The 22341-nt window shown below is 44.6% G+C and overlaps 1 protein-coding gene and 2 non-coding genes across 5 annotated transcripts in view; all 3 read right to left on the bottom strand.

Moving 5' to 3' along the window:
- Window positions 1–15358, bottom strand: part of NOP58 (NOP58 ribonucleoprotein) — a 30833-nt gene extending 15475 nt beyond the window's left edge. For 2 of the 3 annotated variants that reach the window (XM_040984452.1, XM_040984451.1), the window contains exons 1-4: window positions 15141–15358; window positions 8084–8160; window positions 6221–6273; window positions 430–551 (exon numbers count right to left, since the gene is read on the bottom strand). In XM_040984452.1, the coding sequence (XP_040840386.1) occupies window positions 430–551; window positions 6221–6273; window positions 8084–8160; window positions 15141–15185 (297 nt within the window). In that variant the 5' untranslated portion in view covers window positions 15186–15358. The other variant, XM_040984453.1, reaches the window with a different exon arrangement.
- LOC121159459 lies at window positions 6031–6117 on the bottom strand. Its single transcript, XR_005884375.1, has one exon. It is a non-coding gene; the product is annotated as a small nucleolar RNA SNORD70 (small nucleolar RNA).
- On the bottom strand, window positions 6650–6735 carry LOC121159460. Its single transcript, XR_005884376.1, has one exon. It is a non-coding gene; the product is annotated as a small nucleolar RNA SNORD70 (small nucleolar RNA).
- Window positions 15359–22341: the final 6983 nt, after the last annotated feature.

Below are 22341 nucleotides of genomic sequence, written 5' to 3'. Positions count from 1 at the left end.
TAAAACTGAGAAGCTGCAAAGAAAAAACGTGGATACAACAAACTCACCATTCAGCAACACATCTTTCTGTAACTGTGATTAACACATATGTACACATTCACTCTAGCACTAATATCTAAATTACATTCTCAGACTTTGTTACTCTTGTACATAATGTATATATGCTACACTGATATGGAATTAGAATGTTTTAGTTCATACAATACTTAAGAGGTCTGCTTTCTTTCTAAAATGCTAATTCTAGAATGAATAAGCATAATTATGTGCTTCATTCTACTTATTTTAGTAGAAATTAATTATTGTCTATCCTAAAGGAGAAAAAAACAAGGATAAAGGTTTATGATAAGCAGCCTATTACAAAGACAAAACTTTCAAGTCAGTTGTACAAGAGCTCTAAGAAGCAGGCCTGAAAAAAAACCATGACTTTACCTTTATGACTCCTCCCAGCTTAGCATCAGCTACAGCCAGAGGCTCATGAGCTTCTTTTACTATTTTCTTCAGAACCTTCTTCAGCTGCTTATTGATTTTGCCCTCCATCAAAGCTGTGAATGCTTTTCAGGAAAAAAAAAGAAACAAGAGTTAACTCAGATTTTAACTGTGATGGCTTATCTTAAATTGAAAAATAAAAATAATAATGAGCTATACAAACATCATCAAAAATAAAATGGTTAAAATGTGCCCTTTGAAAAAGCCAAAATTTACACTGCTTCTGAAACGTGTAAAGGTGCACACTATACAATCCCCACTGACCTACCCTTGTTTCTTCACCAGAGCCAGGGGTGGAAGCAAGCTCAGGGTTCCTTCCTCTGGGCTAAACAAAACCTCCTGGTCTCAGAGAATTATGAACTGTTAGAAATCATCTACTCAAAGAAGACAGATTTGCTTTCCTACGTCACATTAGATAGACTGGCTTGATGCTCTAGATTGTGAAACATGCTAAAATATTAAAATCGGCAAACGGAGTGAGCTCTTCCAGAGTGCTCCACGGGCTTATGTATATAATCTCCAACAAAGATGAGTTGTAAACCTCCAGTGATCAACAATGTACTAACTTATACCTCTCATTCTTCCTTAGAGCAATGCTTCCATTTTCTGAACTTTCATCTGGGGATAACATTTGTCTGGCTTCTGGTTGAGGTTAAAGTATGCCTGGCAGGAAGAAAAGTCATAACTTGTGAGGTAATTTGTGTTTTATAAGCCTAGGACATGGGGAACTCAAGGTAAGTAACCCACATAGGGGCTCTGGACCCAAGTACTTGAGCTAACACCATTGCATCCTAGGGTGCAAATTAGCAAGAAGAAAGACTGCAAGTAGAGCCAGGACTCAAATCAAGCACTCCCCGCCATATGACATGTGAGTGTTTTAAACAGTACCTTAACTGCCACACCAAATGCATGCTCCAAAAATTAAAGTATTAAAATTCAACTTCTTGCTCATTGTTCTTAATCTCCAGTATCATCTATGGACTACTTCAGCCAGGGGATTCTGGAGAGATTTCATTGTGCTTAGAATGGTGAGATCGGCAGCAATTCAGAACTGTTTAACTACGAAAACGACTTAAGCAGTGTCCTCAGAGCATGCCCCACACTGGGAACCCTGGGATGTTTGGGAGGTGGGGTGGGGCTTCTCCCTTTATCTCACCCCAGATAAAAGAAAGGAAAGAGGAGGGAATGTGGAAACAATGGTTTTACCCACTTTCCTATAGCCCTTGACCATTTTTTGCCCTAATCAATTATGTAAAGGTTATAAAAGTAATTTTAAAATAAGCGGTTTGTTTAAAAAATGTATTTCTTAAACATAAAATGTATATTCTACATCCTTTCTTACATTTATACTTTTTCCTTTAAAAATTTTTTCGTATTTAATGTCTCCCAAGACAAAATATGATAGATCAGCCCTGAGAAAGATATATTTTTGAAATGAGATAATACATTTTCTTTAAAAAATAGTTAATTATGGTACATAATACAAAAAATACGAGGACTCAAAATAAACTTTTCCACATAAATGGCAAATGAATTCCAGCCACTAAGACCCATTCTTGACATAACACACTCAGATTCTTCCCAAAACTACATGGATGAAGTCATGTACCAAGCCAACTACTGCTACCTTGGTTTTATCATGTCCCAACTGCCATATAGAGGAAACGGGAAGTTGATTCCTACGAAAGAACTCTGCCTTCTTAGTGATGCTCATTTTTATGGTACAAACAGGAACACGCACTGTAGAGATTTCTATTAGATTCTTGAAAGAGCTCAGTCTTTCTCATTTATACTGAAATATTTACTATTATCACTACTGTGTTAGAAACTAAGGTTCTGACTATGATACAACCTCTATCTTCACAAAACTTAAGCTGAGGTGGTTTGACTTTAAATTCTCACCTAGTTTGTAATTTTCTCATTTACCTGTTTCACAGAACACAAAAAAGTTACAAAGGGGAATTCAATGATTCAGATCTCTGGGATTGTGTCAAGAATTAAATGACAAGCTTGAAGTGATAAGCACAAATCTGACAACAATATGTGGACGATAGAGGAGCTATTAATACTAACTTGTGAGTGCTTGGTACAGAACACTGACTCATCGCAGAGCGCCTGCTTTCACTTCTGGCTCTGTCATTTTTTCCCTCTCTGCTATCAACCTATCCTCCTGCTTCCGTCCATCCTGGGAGGCTGCAAAGGACAATGGTAGTATTCCCAGACCCTGGCATCCACACGGGGTTCTAGGTTTCTGGCTTTTGCTTGGCCTATCCTTTAGGGGAAGTGGATGCAGGTTCTTTTTTCAGTCTGCCTTTCAAACACAATGAAAGAAAATAGGTAAATAAATGCATAAGTGCAACAAAAAAAACCCACTTCACGAATGAACTCTCATTCATCTTTACATTTTTTAAAAGATTTACTTTTTTATTGGAAAGTCAGATATACAGAGAGGAGGGGAGACACAAAGAAAGATCAGTTCATTGATTCAATCCCCAAGTGACTACAACAGCCAGAGCTGTGCTGATCTGAAGTCAGGAGCCAGGAGACTCTTCCAGATCCCCTATGTGGGTGCAGGGTCCCAAGGCTTTGGGTCGACCTCCACTGCTTTCCCAGACTACAAACAGGGGGCTGGATGGGAAGTAGGACCACGGGGATTAGAACCAGAACCCATATGGATCCCAGTGTGTGCAAGGCAAAACTTTAGGCATTAGGCTACGGTGCCGGGCCCTATTTTCAACATAAAATGATTGGTCTAAAATATCTTCAACGGGGAATGGCAGTGTGGTGCAACAAGTAAAGCTGCTGATTCCAATGCTGGTATCCCATAGCGTACTTGAGAAAAAAGTGGAAGATGGCCCAAGTACATGAGCCCCAGAGTCCAGGTTCCTAGACTGGGCAGGGCCCAGTCCAGGATATTGCAGCCATTTGGAGAATGAACCAATATAGGAAAGTTATTGGGCCTGGCCAGGTAGTCTAGTAGTTAAAATTCTCACCTTGTATGTACTGCAATACCATATGGGCACCACTTCTAATCCCAGTGGCCCCATTTCTCATCCAGCTTCCTGCTTGTGGCCCAAAGCCTTGGGACCCTGCACCCGCATGGGAGACCTGGAAGAGGCTCCTGGCTTCAGATTGGCACAGCTCCGGTCACTGGGGCCAGTTGGGCAGTAAATCAATGGACAGAAGACGTTCCTCTCTGTCTCTCCTTATCTCTGTATATTGTCTTTCCAATAAACGAAATAAAAAAAAAAAAGTTATTGGACCCTGCATGATAGCATAGTGGTTAAAGTCCTCGCCTTGAACTTGCCGGGATCATATATGGGTGCCAGTTCTAATCCCAGTGGCCACACTTCCCATCCAGCTACCTGCTTGTGGCCTGGGAAGGCAGTCGAGGACGGCCTAAAGCCTTGGGACCCTACACCCGCGTGGGAGACCCGGAGGAAGTTCCTGGCTCCTGGCTCAATTGGCGCAATACTGACCGTTGTAGTTACTTGAGGAGTAAAGCATCAGATGGAGGGTCTTCCTCTCTCTCTTCCTCTCTGTATATCTGCCTTTCCAATAAAAATAAATAAATCTTGGCCCGGCGTCGTGGCCTGGCGGCTTGGGTCCTTGCCTTGGACACACCAGGATCCCATATGGGCACCGGTTCTAATCCAGGCAGCTCCACTTCCCATCCAGCTCCCTGCTTGTGGCCTGGGAAAGTAGTCAAGGCCAGCCCAATGCTTTGGGATCCTGCACCTGTGCGGGAAACCTGGAGGAAGTTCCTGGCTACGGCCTCTGGAAAGGCACAGTACCAGCTGTTCTGGTCACTTCGGGAGTGAATCATCAGACGGAAGATCTTCCTCTCTATCTTTCCTCCTCTCTTTATATCTGACTTTGTAATGAAAAAAAAAAAAAATCTTTTAAAAAATATGTGATTCCAGTATGATATCCCACATGGGCGTCAGTTCAACACCTTGCTGCTACACTTCCTGTCTAGCTCCCACTGTCCTGCTTGGTAAAGCAGTAGAGGATGGCCCAAGTGCTTGCATCCCTGCACCCACGCAGGAGACCCAGAAGAAGCTGTTTTCTTCTGGCTTTGGACCTGCTCCAGCCAATGGGCCATCTGGGGAGTCAAATAGCAGGTGGAAGATCTGTCTCTCCTCTCTCTACCTTTCAAATGAATAATTAAATCTTAAAAAAAGACAATTTTTCTCTGTTACTTCTTCCCTGTCACTGTCTTTCAAATAAATCATGATTTTTATATATATACATATGTATATATGTATGTGTGTATATATATATATATAAAGGTTTATTTATTTATTGGAAAGTCAGATATACAAAGAGGTAGAGAGACAGAGAGGAAGCTCTTCCATCTGTTGATTACTCCCCAAGCAGCTGCAACGGCCAGAGCTCATCCAATCCGAAGCCAGGATCCAGGAATTTCCTCCAGGTCTCCCACGTGGGTGCAAGGTCCCAAAACATTGGGCCGGCCTTGACTGTTTTCCCAGGCCACAAGCAGGGAGCTGGATAGGAAGTGGGGCTGCCAGAATTAGAACTGGTGCCCATATGGGATCCCGACACATGCAAAGCAAGGACTTTAGCCACTAGGATATTGTGCCGGACCCATAAATTGTATCTTTAAGAAAGAAATGTCCCAAATAGAAGAAAAAGGAATTTACAAGAGCCCAATTATCAGTGCTACAGCTCTTCAAAATTCCAGTTGTTCTTAATGTATTTCATGTAGACAGCACCCCCTACAGCTAAAACATGGCTAATACAATCCTGCTTGTGATTTCACCCATACTTAGGGCTCCTATGTGGCTGTAACTGCTGATGTGTTGGTGAAGGAGCCCCAGATAATAATTCGTAAAGAATAAAGAAACAGGCCCCATAATTGGGTCTACATTCAGCTGATCCCTCTGCTAAGGCACGTTAGTGTTCCAGAATATTTAGCTGGATTCCCAGTCTTCACACTGGAAACTATATCCCTCCCATGGATGGATACAATTACTTACATTTGTCAAAATCTTGGCTAGTTTAAAATAAGTCTTCCTCATACTTTTTTATTTTCAAGTTACACTACCAACTAACCGGTCTGTGATTCAGAACTTAAGAAACCAAGAAGCTAATAATTTGGATTTTATATCTGTCCTTGCTATTTTATCCCACACTTGGTCTACTATAATTAATTATAAATCTAGCTGAAGGATAAACAATCACATCCTTTTAGATCAACAAAATTCTTGAGCTTTTCAGCACCTTTTTATTAAAATTGCAGCCAGCCAATCAACTGAAAGAACTTCTTTTAGTTTCCTTTTTACTATTGATTTTTCTCGGCTAACAGTTTTCAATCGTGATTATAGCGTTTCTCAACTGTATTCCTGGACTCCAATGACAAGAGAGCCGTGCACTTGCCCACATTACCTTGGTCCCTTGCAGAAGAGCTTTTACTGAATTGTGCTTCAGCATTATGCTATTGGTTTCCACAGGGAGATCAAATTAACCACTGCTCACCTCTCATCGCATGAGGGAAAACAGCCCTATGGTGAAAAAAGCTAACTCAATGTTGTCTCAGTGGTAGTGACGAATTTGAGTCAGATCACTTAAATTCAGTTCCATTGAGAATGCATCATTGACAACATTGAGTAAGATTAACTCAGGTAACTGAATCAAACACCGTTCAACAAGCAAACCAATAACCAGTTTTCAAAAGCAAAACAAAACAAAAAGCTCTAATCTTTAACTTTACCTGCTAAGGCTTCTGCTGTATCCTGAAATTTCTCAAAATGTTTTAGCTTTACTCTAAAATTAAAAAGAGAAAGAACCAAGTTATGGGCATGCATTGATTTCTGCAAAAGCTACCTAGCTGGAAAAGCAGTGTTGAATGTTTTTCAAAGCACACACCAATACAGAAATTTGTCTACCATTGGTTGTCAGGGCAAGGTTACAACTTCTTTATAACATGACCAAGTTTTCCAAATGTTACGCCAGTAATGTCTGAACAAGTTTGCAAGTAACTTAGGCCAAAAGTAAGGAACACACAGAAGAGTTTTAACATATAGCATAAAATTCACTCAAGAAAAAAAAAAAAACATATATATATATGTAGTTAGATCAGATTCCAGTTAACCCCTTTTATTCCTGATATGTTAAGTTCACGGCAACATTTCCCAGTTAATTCATTGCTGTCTCAGTGGTAGTGACGAATGCTTGAGTCAGATCACTTGGATTCAGTTCCAACAATACATCATCGACAACAATGAATCAAAGCATGTAACTCTTTCAAAAGAAGAACTGGGGCCAGTGGAAGACAGTCTGTATTCCTGGTCACCTGCCACCTACATGGAAGACTGGAAAGAATTCCAGGCTCCTGGCTTTGACTTGGCCAGTCCCAGCCATTGCAGTCATGTGGGAAGGAAATCAGACAACAGAATATCTAACTCAGCCTTTTAAACAATCATAATAAAAGAAAAACTAGTCTTCCATTTGCCAAGTATAGTGATATTTTTAAACATGGTTTCCTTTGAGCCCAACGCAGTAGCCCAGTGACTAAAGTCCTGTGCATTTCCATCATTCCATATAAGCACCAATTTGTATCCTGATTGCTCCATTTCCCATCCAGCTCACTGCTATGGCCTGGGAAAGCAGAGTAGAACGGCCTAAGCCTTGGAACCCTTGCATACAGGAGGGAGACCTGGAAGAAACTGCTTGCTCCTGGCTTTGGATTGGCTCAACTCTGGCCATAGCAGCTACTTTGAGAGTGACCCAGCAGATTCTTTCTCTTTGCCTCTCCTTTACTCTGTAAATCTGACTTTGCAATAAAACTTTAAAAAAAATAACAAAGTTTTCCTAAGTAGTAAGGGAGCACAGGGGTGGTTCCTTAAGTAACACACTTAAATGGGTTGAAAGTTCGTTCAACTCCCTACTTGTATCAGCAGCATCACCACTGACGTATTTAGGCTCTTGTAGAATATTTATCTGTGCAAATGCTACAACTCCATGGTTTTGTTTCTGTAGTTGCTTCGTTTACCATTTAGTTGGGTTTTAACACTCCCCATGAGATTAAGAATCCTACTTTAGTGCCAGCAGCAGCAACAGGTTAATTATCAAACACTCGCTGGCATCAATGAACATAATTAGATATGGATCTCCCCAAAGCCACAAGCATCAAGCAGATCAGCCAAGGCCTCATGGATAGACCACATTCACCAAATGAGCTAATTCAACTGTTCAGCTGTCAGCTATGTCCCACCACTCAAGGCATAGTCTGGGCAAAGTTACACTGCATCTCATGCCAAGGAGAAACTCCCACATCTTGCTGGTTCTCTTATAAAACAGAATAGCAGAAAGCACAAATCATTCCATGCTTCGAATAATTAACAACCTTTCAAGAAGAAGTTATACTTAACTCCTAATCTGTGCTTCCAAATCTCCTGTAAAATAGGAATGCTGGGGTGCTGTTCAATCCAGCATGCAACTAACAAAACTATTAGAAATACTCTATATTACACATGAAACATCTATAACCATAACAGTATTTTCCTTGAAACAGTAAAAAAAACGTGCAAGACAAATAAGCTTTTACTAAATCATTATTTTCAAGATTACTTACATTTTATTTGCTTTTTCTGGAGTTTCAAATTCTTTCCACAAACTGTCAACCTCCTGAAGTTTCTTCTCATTTAGAACCTGAGGTTAAAAAAAAAGTATGCTTTAAACAACAAAGTCACTTAACTCCTCAAGTACAACCATACAGGCAGAATGGAGTGGTAACAGCTATTTTTCTCACTAAAACAGAAAGCTAATTTCTCATTTATATATACCATCAATTCTAAGCTATATCTGTGACAAATTTTAAAATAAAGAAGAAAAGAGGGTGGTGTTTGTACTGTGGTACAGCAGGTAAAGGTGGGGCCCTACATCTATATGGGAAACCAAGAAACTCCTGGATCTGAGCTTCAGTCTGACCCAAACCCAGCCACCGTAGATGCTTGGGGAGTGAACCAACCGATGATAAGCCTCTCTCGTACCTCCTCTCCAACTCTATCCTTCAGAAAGAGGGGATAGGACCCAGTGAGATAGCATATTGGTTAAGGTCCTCGCCTTGAACGCACCAGGATCCCATATGGGTGCTGGTTCTAATCCCGGCGGCCCGCTTCCTATCCAGCTCCCTACTGATGGCCTGGGAAAGCAGTCATGGATGGCCCAAAGCTTTGGGAGCCTGCACCTGTGTTGGAGACCCAGAAGAGCCCGTGGATCCTGGCTTCGGATTGGCTCAGCTCCAGCCATTGCGGCCACTTGGGGAGTGAATCATTGGAGGGAAGACCTTCCTCTGTCTCTCCTCTCTCTGTATATCCGCCTTTCCAAGAAAAATAAATAAATTCTTAAAAAAAAAAAAAAAAAGAGGGGATAGCTAATCAATCATCCGTTGTCATTAATCTATAGGTATAGATCCTTTAAGACTCTTGGGATGTTTGTGGTAACATTTAATGCAAAACTTCAGCAAAACGCACTTATCAGAAGTGTATTTTAGAGGGCTTAACCACCTAGAATTGCAATGTAGAATAGTCATTACTAATATCTAAAATATTTCTATTTTTTTAATGTTTTAGGAAATACTTTGTATACGCATATATATTATTTCTGTAGGAAAAGTTACTGGAAGTAGAATTAATAATCTAGGATTTGCACAGTTTGTGTTGACAGATACTATCAACTACTTTCTTCAAAAAATAAAAGACTGTATATTTATTTGAAAAGTAAAGAGTAAGTGTGTGTACACTGACTGACTCACTCTCCAAATAAACCACAATGGATCGGCTCAGTTCCGGCCACTGTAGCCACTTAGGGAGTGAACCACAGACAGAAGATCTTTGTCTCTCTTTCTCTGTAAATATGACTTTCCAGTAAAGATAAATTAAAAAAAATTTTTTTAATTCTCATTGTCCTCTACACCCTTATCAATCCACCTGAGATTAGTCAAATGTCCAAGATGCAACCAATCCTAAAACGCATCCACCCTACATATTTACCACATCTGAACCTCAAATGTCTTGTTTTAATACATTTTCATTTGAAAGACAGATTTACAGAGAGAAGATGCAGATCTTCTGTCCTCAGGTTCACTGCCCAAATAGCCACAATGACCACAGCTGAGCCGATCTGAAGCCAAGAGCCAGGAGCTTCTTCTGGGTCTTCTACACAGGTGGCAGTAGCCCAATGCTCTGGGCCATCCACTATTGCTTTTCCAGGCTACACACAGGGAGCTGGAGGGGAAGTGGCATAGCCAGGACACAAACCAGAGCCCACATGGGAAGTCGGCACTTACAGGCAGAGGATTAGCCAGTTGAGCCACTGCATACCCCCATGTCTTAAAATTGACAGCAGGCTGAACTCGTATATGAAATTTAATGACACAAAGCATGCACAAGCACTACAAACAATTAAAAACACCTTGTAGATAAATACTTTTATAGAACACATAAAAATATTTATTATCTCCTTGTAGTCTAATACACTCTTTCGCAATGAGAGGAACTCGATATTGCAAGTTGTAGAAAACCTTTAGTTTATCAAATGAGTAAAGAACGTGCTTTGTCTAAATCTGATACCATACACAGCTAGATTCGATACATATACACAACTAGAAAAGCTTATCAAAATAAACCAAACAGGCCCAGCACAGTAGCCTAGCAGCTAAAGTCCTCACTTCGCACACACCGAGATCCCATATGGGTGACCATTCTAATTGCATTGGCCCTGCTCTACTTCCCATCCAGCTCCCTGCTTGTGGCCTGGGAAAGCAGTTGAGGATGGTCCAAAGCCTTGGGAACCTGCACCCCTATGGTAGACCAGGAAGAAGCTCCTGGCTCCCAGCTTCTGATCTGTGCAGCACCGGCTGTTGTGGCTGCTTGGAGAGTGAATCATCAGATGGAAGATCTTCCTCTCTCTTCTCCTCTCTGTATATCTGACTTTCCAATAAAAATAAATTAATCTTCAACAGAGGAATAAAGAATGAAATAAACAACTGTTAAGCATTGTATAGGGCACCAAAATATACAAGCTAATAATAGTGATGAAGCTTTAGACTTTAACGATAATATTTGTAATTATCAACCTTCTGAAACTAAAGTTAAAACAGCAAAGGAAATGCCAGAAAATCACAGTGTTTCAGCCCATCCAAACTTCTTTAACACCTTCCTATGACTAACGAAACAAAACCAAGCTGCAACATTTTGGGAAAACATTAATGTCGGAGGCAGTCACAACAAAATGAGATACCACCACACCTTCTGCTTTACAGTTATCTACACATTTTTCTAATACTCAGCTTTTTATTTGAAAGGCATAGTAAAGGAGAGGAAGAGATAAACAGAGAAAGAGCAGAGAGGTCTACCCAAATGGTCTCAAAAACCAGGGCTGGAAGCCAAGAGCTGGAACTCATGATCCCAGCACTCTATCTTCCGCTGCTTTGCAGGGCACATTATGAGAGCTGGATAGGAAGTGGCGCAGCGGGACCACTAACCAGTGCTCAAATGGGATGCTGATGCTGCAGGGGGGTGGCTGAACTGCTATGCCACAATATTCGTCTCTCTAACATTTTTAATTGCAGATTTTCTCACAGAAACCTTGGAAGCATTTATATACAAAATGCAATTCTGAATTTTATAACTTTAAGGGGCAAGTGTTGTGGCATGGTGGATAAAACTACCCTCGGCAACACGAGCACATCATATTGCACTGCTTTATGTGGTAACTGCTCCACTGTTGTTCCAGCTAATAGCCAGGAAAGAGCAGATGGCCCAAGTGTTGGGTGCCTGTATTCACGTGGGAGTCCTGCAAGAAGCTCCTAGCTCCTGGCTTTGACCTGGTCTAGCTCTGGACCTCGTGGCCATTTGGGGAATAACAGGCAGGTGAAGATCTCCCTCTCACTCTATCCGTAAATTTTTTTAAAAAAAGATTTATTTTTGTTGCAAAGTCAGACATACAGAGAGGAAGATCCGTCCACTGAATCACTCTCTAAATGGCTGCATCAACATGAGCTGTGCCTACCTGAAGCCAGGAGCCAGGAGCTTCCTCCACGTCTCCCGCAGGGGTACAGGGTCCCAAGGCTTTGGGCCGTCCTCGACTGCTTTCCCAGGCCACAAGCAGGGAGCTGGATGGGAAGTGGGGCTGCCAGGACACACCTGGTATGTATAAGGCGAGGACTTTAGCTGTATCAGGCCACAATGTCTTTTTTTTTAAAAAAAAAAAATCGGGCCCAGTGGCGTGGCCTAGCAGCTAAAGTCCTTCCCTTGAACACGCCGGGATCCCATATGGGAGCCAGTTCTAATCTCGGCAGCTCCTTTCCCATCCAGCTCCCTGCTTGTGGCCTGGGAAAGCAGTGGAGGACAGCCCAAAGCTTTTGGAACCTGCACCCGCGTGGGAGACCTGGAGGTTTCTGGCTTCTGGCTTTGGATTGGCACAGCACCAGCCACTGCGCTCACTTGGGGAGTGAATCATCGGACGGAAGATCTTCCTTTCTGTCTTTCCTCCTCTCTATATATCTGACTTTGTAATAAAAATAAATAAATCTTTTTAAAAAAATCATTCATTTTCAATTGGAAAGGCCGATTTACACTGAGAAGGAGAGACAGAAAGATCTTCCATCCACTCCCTAAGTGTCCACAAAGGCCAAAGCTGAACTAATCCAAGCCAGGGCCAGGAGCTTCCTTGGGGTTTCCCATGTGGGTGCAGGGTCCCAAGGCTTTGGGCCGCCCTCTACTGCTTTCACAGGTCACAAGCAGGGAGCTGGATGGGAAGTGGAGTTGCCGGGATATGAATCAGCACACATATGGGATCCTGGTGGTTTCGAGGAAGGATTTAGGCACTAGGCCTCCACACTGAACACAACTTTTATATTAATGGCTGGTTTCAAATCATGTCCATATTTCACACATACTCAATATTTACAGATAAGATTAAATGCTGTAATTTGCTTCACAAGCACGCAGTGGGGATAGGAGAGTTCTAACACCAAAGTGGACCGGAACAGGAGTGACAGCAGCACACAGGGGTTGGCGACAGTGACAAACAAACCCTCCAATCTACAGCAAAAAGAGCCCCAACTTGCCACATACCAAAAAACATCTGCCCAATTTCATTTTAATGGGTTACCTGAAATTTTGTTTTATTCAAACAGTTAATGTTGAAATTTTACTTCAGACAGAAGGGGCAAATAATGTTTTCTGAAACTTATCTGAGCATGAATAAATGAACAGTTTAAAATGTAAACTGCCAAAAAAAAACCACCTGTAATAGAGATTAACTTCCAAAGCACTAAGTGGAAAAAAAAAAAAAACTTACTACAAAATACTAAAATACCACTAACATGAAATTTCTAGAACAAAACTATAGAAAAAGCTGAGGTATCACACTAAGCCTCTGCCTGCAGTTCTGGTATTGGCATCCCTTACAGCTGCAGGTGGGTCTCAACAGCTCCACCTCTGATCCAGCTCCCTCTGATGGCCTGGGAAAGCAGAGGTCGGCTCAAGTCCCTGCACCCACATGGGAGACCTGGAAAAGCCTCCCAGTTTCAAAACCTGCCCACCTCCAGCCCCTGTGGCCATTTCGGGAGTGAATCTGTGGGTGGAATACCTACCTACCTCTCTCTCTCTAAATCTGGCTTTCCAATTAAAAAAAAAAAAACTGGATTGTAAAACTGACTGCAAAATTGTACAAATCTTGCTAAAACATGAGATGAGTTACACAGCATGTAATATCCTGCTCAATAATAAATATGAATATTTGACATACACATCAATTCCATTATTCCAAACCTTGAGGGAAAAAAAAACGTTATAACACTGCCACACTGTACAATACAAGCTTTAAATGAGTTAAAATCTGGGTCTGGAGTGGTGGCCTCGCAGCTGTACACGCCTGGATCCCTTATAGGCACTGGTTCCAATCCTGGCATCCCTGCTTCCCATCCAGCTCCCTGCTTGTGGCCTGGGAAAGCAGTCCAGGATTGCCCAGGCGTTGGGACCCTGCACCGGTATGGGAGACTTGGAGAAGGCTTTTGGCTCCTGGCTTCAGATTGGTGCAGCTCTGGCCATTACAGCCATTTGGGGAACTAACTAGTGTACTGAAAACCTTTCTGTGACAATAGCCTTTCAAATAGTCACATAAATCAATCTTTAAAAAATAAATAAAAACTGATTTCCACAGCCACACCAGCCGCATTTGCAGGGCAAATAACTGTATGTGGCTAGTGCTGCCAAACCACAGCTGGAAGTCTGGCATGAACGAAGGCTGTCTTGATCTTAGCCTATGTGTCATAACATGACAACATACAACCGTGTCAGTGAACAATAAAACTTTAGTCTCATTTTTTGAATCTATAACCATGTATACCCTACACCTAATTAGAGGTGAAAAAAGCACTCTCAAACAATGGTTTTCAAGGAACCAATATAATCTGATATGTGCATTTCAAACTATGAAAAGGGACGCTAATCACCTTGTACAATAGGTGCACTTCCACCTGCTTTAGCTCACATACTGTCACACTTGTTTCTAAATGTACTGTTGTTTTTTCATAACATCGCCCAAGCACTACCATCTAATCCTAAAATACTGTGTCTATTTACTCAGCAAGCATTAACATCAACTCCAATTACACATCAATCAACATTTCGGTATTGAAACACAACTTACTCATCCAATATTCGATGTTACATAAAGAATTCCTAATTTTGAACAGTAACGTGTTGATCGGTAACAACGATGAAGTTATAATGAAAAAAATTCACTGATAAATCCCGACTCAAAATACTGACAGACCACACCGGCTCACAGAATATGCAGAAATCTACATCATTAGGTAAAATTCCCGAAAACTGAAAAAAAGTGAAATACACAAGCTGCAGAGTTCTAAAAGTAACTACTGCTGACAGTACCTTAAAGCTGCCAACACCGTTAATAACGGGTTTCAAGCCTCGGAAAGATAGGCAAGGCTGCCTCCTAATCTCGGATACCTCAACGCACTACAGGAAGAACCCGGGGTCCGGCCATTGCTTGGCTGAATCCTTAAGCTAATTTCAAACTTCCCCTAAAGAAACAACCAAATCTCAAATCGTTACCGCCAGCCCCGATTCCTCCCCTAGATTTCCAATCTGAAACATCGAACTGCCTGATGTACACAGCTGCATTTTACCGTCCAAGCTTCCCACAGCCCCAGCCCTACATCCGCGGGATCTCCCACAACATCTTCGCTCCATCACCTTAGTACTTCTCAGTTCCACCTTCGAAATCCCTCTACCAGCTTCCCTCCCCCACCAGCCCCAAGGCTCAGCAAGCCGACCCTGCCACATTCGCGCAATAACGTCCTTCCTTCCAGTCTCGGTCCCCCGCTTAATCCAGCGTCCCTGGGAAGACGGCACGCTCTACCAGGTCCCCCTGAAGTTCTCGATCGGTCTTCACAGGTGAACCGCGCCAAACCCTGGGACGCAGACACGCCGGGGCCACGTGCTCACCTAGCGGCGCCCGCTGACCCGTCCTCATGCAGAGCCGGGGACCCACCAGGCACCCGTGCGACCCTAGGCAGTTCCACCCTCCCCTGGAGGCACCCTCTCCTCTCCCTGTCCAAACGGGTCTCCCCCGCCCCCACGGCTCATCGCCCACCTTACCTTAAAGATGGCGTACCCGACCGACGTCTCAAACAGCACCAGCATGGTGAAGCCGGCTCAGGGGGCCGCAGCGCCCGTCACACCGTGATATCGACGAACAAAGACGAACCTGCGGCCCCAAAAGCCCGCTGGGCCGCGACGGGCAAAACGCGAAGGCGCACGTCTCCCCCACAGGAATCACACCGCGTAGCCCGGAGCTGCTACACAGTACGGCATGTGGGACACCAGAACGCGCTTCTCCTTCGCCACGGCTTCTGGGAAGCTGACGTCACTTCCGACAGCAGCCTGCCGCTGAGCGTCCCACCTCTTCCGGAATGTTCCCGCCGAAAGGGGGCGAGTTGGAGCTCCAAAACATCGCGAGATCTATTAGCGGTGGAGCCGAGTGTCACGTCGCCTGGCCATGCGCAATAAAGTCATGGCTGCGGCGGTGTTTGCAAGGCATCTTCGTGAGTGTCGTCTGTCCGGCCTTACTAATTCTTGACAGAAAATCCCCATCCTGGGATGGAGTGGAAAGGAAATCCTGGACTGAATAACAGGAAAAAGTGAGGGAAAGGTTTGGCGCGGTAGCGCAGCAAGCTAAGCCCTGTGGCCTCTTGTTCGTGTCCCGGCTGCTCCACTTCCCATCCGGGTCCCTGCTTATGGCCTGGGAAAGCAGGGGGAATAAACCAAGTCCTGGGGACCCTGCACCCGCGTGATGGACCCGGAAGGAGCTTCTGGCTGCTGGCATCTGACCAGCCTGACCATAGCGGCCATTTGGGGAGTGGATCTGTGGGAAGCACAGATCTCTTGTCCTTCTCTCTGTAAAATCTGCCTTTCAAATATAAATAAATTAATTAGTTAAATTAATGAAAATACGTTTTAAAAGCGGAAGGAAATTAACATGTTAAGGAGCAGGGTAGGAATTAACTTAAGCATGTGAGAGGAGCTATAGAATCAAAATGGGAATTTCTGAGTTCCTGAATGAATTAAGAAATGGAGAGGCAGACTGTGGAGCTGGACCGGCAATTGTGCTCAAAAGGATTGCTCATGTTCTAGAACCATGTAAAGGTCAATCCCACCTTGCTCCCTAGGGCAGTTCAGGGCAATCTTTTGGACCCTACTGCAAAGGTGGTGTGTGAGGTACGGGACCCTGTGCTAGTCATGTCCTGGGAGCAATTTCTTAGATTTCACGCCCAGAAAGACCTCTATCCACTAATATCCCAGAAGAAAAAGAGGAAGGAAAAAATGGTGGGCCACACTCATTTATAGGGGGCTGAACATTGGGTGTTGAGATAAGCTGCTGGCTGCATCACAAGTAAGCACTGGTTCAAGGCCCTGCCATGCCACTTCTGATCCGGCTCCCTGCTAGTGTGTCTGGGAAAAGCAGCAACAGGTGACATGAGTACCTAGGCCACTGCTGCTTACTGGGGATAAAAAATGGAATTTCAAGCTCCTGACCATATAGATAAATTCTGTTTCTCTCTCTTTTTCTGTATCACTGTCTTTCAAACAAAACTCTACAGTCTAAAGCAGGTTTGGCTCTTAGTTCTTTATAAAGCTGTCTACCTGATCTGTTAGGTGTATTTATATATAGATATATATCACCTATATAGACAGATATTTTTATTTATTTCAAATATTTTTATTGCAAATGCAGATTTAGAGAGCGGAAAGACAGAGAGAAAGATCTCCCATCTGCTGGTTCACTCCTTAAATGTCTACAATAGCTGGAACCTATATGGGATGCCTGCATTTGCGGGCAGAAGACCAGTTAAGAAAGGCATCATGCTGGCCCATAGGATATATTCTTTTGATTAAACTTTCCTACTCTGGGACCTGGTGTGGTAGCCTCGAGGCTAAAGTCCTTACCTTGAATCCACTGGAATCCCATAAGGGCACTGGTTCCCGTACCAGCTGCTCTACTTCCTATCCAGCTCCCTGCTTGTGGCCTGGGAAAGCAGTAGAGGACAGTCCAAGGACTTGGGATCCTGAACCCACATGGGAGACCCAGAAGAAGCTCCTGGCTCCTGGCTTTGAATTGGCTCAGCTACAGCTGTTGCAGCCACTTGGGAAGTGAATTAGAGGATGGAAGATCTCTCTGTCCTCTCTGTACGTCTGATTTTCCAATAAAAATAAACAAATAAGAAATATTTAAAAGAAAAATTTTCCTAGTTCGGCCTGCACTGTGAAATGGGCACCAGTTTGAGTCCCAGCTACTCCATGTCTGATATAGGTTCTCTGCTTATGTTTCTGCAAAAGCAAAAAAGGATGGCCCAGGTACTTGGGCACCTGCAACTACTTGGGAGAACTACATGTTCAGGCTTTAACTATCCTAACCCAGCCCTGGCTGTTACAGTCATTTGGAGGAATGGACCCACAGATGAAAGAGCTCTATTTCTTGCCTGTAAGATCTATCTCTATAATTCCACCTTTCAAATAAGTAATTTTATTTGAAGTTTCACTAGCATGTTTGCTGCTGCTTTCTGTCTCATGTTTGAAATTCTCTTCTCATGCAATGACGGTGGCTCTCTGACAGCCACCTATAGCAAAGGTGTGGAGGGGTCTAGGGTGAAGACAGCAGCACAACTGATTACACCTGTAGCCGTAGTCCAGTGTGATCGGTAAGACAAGAGAAAGCAATGGATAGATGTAAGAGGAGGATAGATGGTTTTACAATATTGTTTAACTTCAAGATATTTTTCTGTCTAACTTCCTTAACATTTGCTGGAGAGTTGTCTGTATTTTACGCTTTCCTATATCCATATAGAGCATTATGCTGTACTACTCAAGAAATAGAATCTCATTAAACCTTTAGTATGGGAGGCGGGAGGCAGTGACCCACTGCCATTCTCAGGTGCCTGTGTGCTCCAGCCAAGGGGAAGAGGTGGGGAACCCTTGAGAGCCTGTGGATGAAGGCTTGGGGCCAGGAAGGACAAAGAGTATAGCAGCGGTAGGCATGTGGGGACCTGGGAGTTCACCTCCAGGCAGGTGGAGTGAACCTGGGGATTTCCTCATGTGTTTGGTCCTGGGTAAGGTAAGGAGAGAGTAGGGAAGATCCCCAGGTCAGCACGCTGCTCTCATGTGCTGGTGAACCAGGCCTGGAGACTTCAGTGGGTCTTGGATGTGTGGAGGGGTAAGGCTCCAGGCCAGCGTATGTGCCCTGGTGCGCGGCAGAACACCAGACCAGCACACCACCCACTGTGCTTCCAAAAGCTGGGCTGGAGAACGTATAAACTCCTGGGCACAGGAATTGTGAATTGGAGCCTGGTGTAATAACCTAGCAGTTAAAATCCTTGCCTTGCCTCAGACGAAGTTTCTTTGTAGATCTCTTCCTATTGAACTGCTGATCTCAGAACCCCAACCATGAAGAGACTATGTCAGCCAATAGATTTCATCTTGGATAGATTTCATTGTGATTAGAACAGCAAGATGGGCAGCAATTCAAAACGGTTGAACTATCAAAACTGCTTGAGCAGGACCCTCAGAGCATGCCCTAGAATAGGGACCTGGGATGGGTAGGAGGCTGGGTGGGGCTTCTCCCTTTGTTTCTCCTATGACCCCATATACAGGGGAAAAATGATTATATTAGTGTGGAAACAATAGTCATACCCACTTTCCTGTAGTCCTTGACCCATCGTGCCCTAATCAACTATGTAAGATTATTAAATAAATAAATAAATAAGACAAAGACTGGCTACTAAAAAAACAAAAACAAAAAAACCCTTTCCTTGCACATGCTGGGATCCCATATGGGCAGTGGTTCTACTCCCGGCAGACCACTGCCCATCCAGCTCCCTGTTAGTGGTCTGGGAGAGCAGTCAAGGACAGCCCAAAGCCTTGGGGCTCCTGGCTTTGGCTCAGCTCCACTCCCTTTATTGCAGCCATGTGGGGAATGAATCAGTGGATGGAAGATCTTCCTCTCTGTCTCTCCCCCTCTGTTTTTATCTGACTTCTCAATAAAAAATAAAGTGGGGCCTGTCGCGATAGCATAGCCTTGAATGTGCTGGGATCCCATATGGGTGCCGGTTCTAATCCTGGCAGTCCCACTTCCTATCCAGCTTCCTGTTTGTGGCCTGAGAAAGCAGTTGAAGACAGTCCAAAAGCCTTGAGAGCCTGCACCCGCATGGGAGACTCAGAAGAAGCTCCTGGCTCCTGGCTTCAGATTGGCTCAGCTCCAGCCATTGCAACTGCTTGGGGAGTGAACCATCAGACAGAAGATCTCCCTCTCTGTCTCTCCTCTTCGCTGTTTGTCTATCTGCCTTTCCAATAAAAATAAATAAATATTTAAAAATAAATAAATAAGATGAAACTTAAAAAAAATTGTGGATTGATTAGGCAAAGGTGCAAGGGGATATGCAGTAAGGGAGACAATCCTGGGAGTATCTTGTAGGTGAGGACTAACTCCTGAGGGACTTCCAATGACAAGGCCACTGTACTTGCAGATAAGCGAGAGCACTGAGACCTGGTGGTTTGGAGGGGTGAGACCAGAAGAACTTCATGGGTTAGATCAATGCACCAACCTACATGGGAGACCTGAGCTGAGCTTGTTAGCATGGAACATTGCTAACCACCACACACAAGGCCACACCAGTTATGGCTGAGGGCCTATCTGGCAGGGCTAGATCCCAGTACCTGACAGTGAATGTCAGATCAGGGGACAGACGGGTGACAGTAGGACACGACACCAACCAGCACGCAAGAGAACCAGATCCAGGGATAGATTCTGTGGGAGATATGTAGGCCCAACCCTATGGAATTACAAGTCCTGCTGGTTAGCTTAAGACTTGGGATGGTGATGGGCTGAGCTAGGTGTGACCATGGAATTCACGGACACTCACAGGTACTGGAGCTAGGAACAGGCTAGGCAGGTTCAGGCTGCAGCACCTGCATGAGCACCTTTAAACAGGGTGTAAGGTGGGTTGGGTCACAACATCCACCAGCTCATGCAAAGGCTGGGACAGATGGGGCAGGCCATGCCAGGTAAGGGTCTAGCACCTGTTGGCGTATGTGAGATCTGGGTCTGGAAGTGGAATTAATGGAGGAACTTGGGAAACTCCTCTGGTTGGTTATAGCTCCCACTGGTGAGCACGTGGTCCAGGTGTGGGTGTTGAACAGGCTGGGTAAGGTAGATCTATCCATTGGCAAGTATGTGAGTTGATTTTGGAAGGGGGTGGACGGGGTAGGGCCAAGCAAACACTAACCCACTGGCAAGTGCAGAAACCAGGATGGAGTGCAAGTCATGCCAGGCTAAGCTGTCACACCTACCAACTTGCATGAGCCAGGAATGGGAGCAGGTTGAGCAGGGCCAGGTTCCAGCACCTGCCAGTGAGAGTTAGGACTGTGGGCTAACTGGGCCAGGCTAGGCTGCAGCATCCTAAGGCAAAAGCCAAGACAGGGGAGAGGCTATGCCAAGATGGGTCAGAGCAATCACTGGCATGTGCGAGATCTGGCTAGGATCAGGCTAGGTTGGGGAGCTAAGGACACAACCCTGGCCGGGTTGTGGTTCTTACTGGTGAGCGCGGGGGCCGGAGTAGGGGCTGCGATCTGGTCTGGACATGGCTGCAATGACCTTTGGCATGGGTGTGGACTGGGTCTGGGGTGTGCCAGACTGGGCTACACTCCAACACCTACTGGTACTTGTGAGAACCAGGGTGGGTATAGGATGGGCTGGGCTAGGTCACTGCCCCTGCAGAGCCACATGTTGGCTCTGTCTGGGTGTGGACCAGGCTTGACTGGGCTGTAGCACCCACCAATAATAACCGGAATGGGTGAGGGCCAATCAGGAAAGGCTACTGTTCCTGCTGGGACAGGAAGTGGACTAAATAGGGCTGATGCATGGACCCACCATTGCATGCAAGATCTGGCATTGGGAGAGGTTCTGATGCTGGGGCTTTGGGAACTCCTCTGGTGGGACACAGTCCTTGCAGGTGTGTGCAGGAACCAAGAAAAGTAGCAGACCAGACCATGGTCAAGGAATGGTACCCACAGGCATACTTTGGCTCAGGTCTGGAGCGAGTCAGGCTGGGCTAATTCATATCACCGGCTGGCGAATCTGAGAGCCAGAATGGAGTGAGGATCATTCCAGATCAGGCTGTAATACTAACCAGTTCACATTAGGACCAGGCCTTTGGGCTGGCTGGGCTGGCTAGGCTGTATTCCCCACCAGCATAAGCTGGTACTGAGGGTGGGTCAGGTCCGGCCAGGCTACAGCACCCATTGACAAATGCCAAGGTGAGGCAGACCATGGCAGACTGGGCTGCAGCGCCCAACCAGCACACGTGAGACCCAGGGGGAGAAGGGGCGAACCCAGTAGAGGGACTACAGGGGGCTCCACTGCTGGGCCACTACTTCCACTGGTGAGTGTAAGAGCTGAGATTGGGAGCAGACCAGGCCGAGCAGGGCTATAACACCTGTTGGTCTGTATATAAACTGGATTGGGGGAAAGCCAGGCTGGGCAGACTATACCTGCTGGTACATGTCAGAGTAGGTTTGGGTTGGTTGGACTTTGCCACAGCATCAGCTGGCAGATGCTGGCATGGGGGCAAATTCTTTTTTTTTTTTAAGATTTTTATTTTATTTTTATTGGAAAGGCAGATATACAGAGAGAAGGAGAGACAGAGGTCAGGTAAGGAATCAGCAGTTAGGATATCCAAAGGAAGAACATGCACAGCAGAGAAGATGCGTGTTCAAAGGTGCTGAGGTGGAAGTGTATCCCAGATGTGCTCAGAACATCATGACTGTACTGGAGTGACTGTGTATGACCCCCATTTAATTGAACTTCTGTGGCTTGCTCATGTATATAATATTTTTATTTATAATAGCTTTAATGTCTTCTTTTTTTAAAGATTTATTTATTTTTATTACAAAGTCAGATATACAGAGAGGAGGAAAGACAGAGAGGAAGATCTTCCGTCCGATGATTCACTCCCCAAGTGAGCGCAACAGCCAGTGCTGCACATGATCCGAAGCCAGGAACCAGGAATCTCCTCCAGGTCTTCCACATGGGTACAGGGTCCCAAAGCATTGGACCATACTCAACTGCTTTCTCAGGCCACAAGCAGGGAGCTGGATGGGAAGGGAAGTGGAGCTGCCAGGATTAGAACTAGTGACCATATGGGATCCTGGTGTGTTTAAGGCGAGGACTTTAGCCGCTAGGCCATGCTGCCAGGCCCTGCTTTAATGTCTTTTTAAAGGTTCATTTTATTTTATTGGAAAGGCAGAT

The sequence above is a fragment of the Ochotona curzoniae genome, unplaced genomic scaffold (genome assembly GCF_017591425.1).
Source record: "Ochotona curzoniae isolate NIBS_2020 unplaced genomic scaffold, NIBS_Ocur_1.0 contig_4148, whole genome shotgun sequence".
NCBI lineage: Eukaryota > Metazoa > Chordata > Mammalia > Lagomorpha > Ochotonidae > Ochotona > Ochotona curzoniae.
Note: the sequence above shows the minus strand (reverse complement) of the source record. Positions and strands in the feature narration are given on the sequence as shown.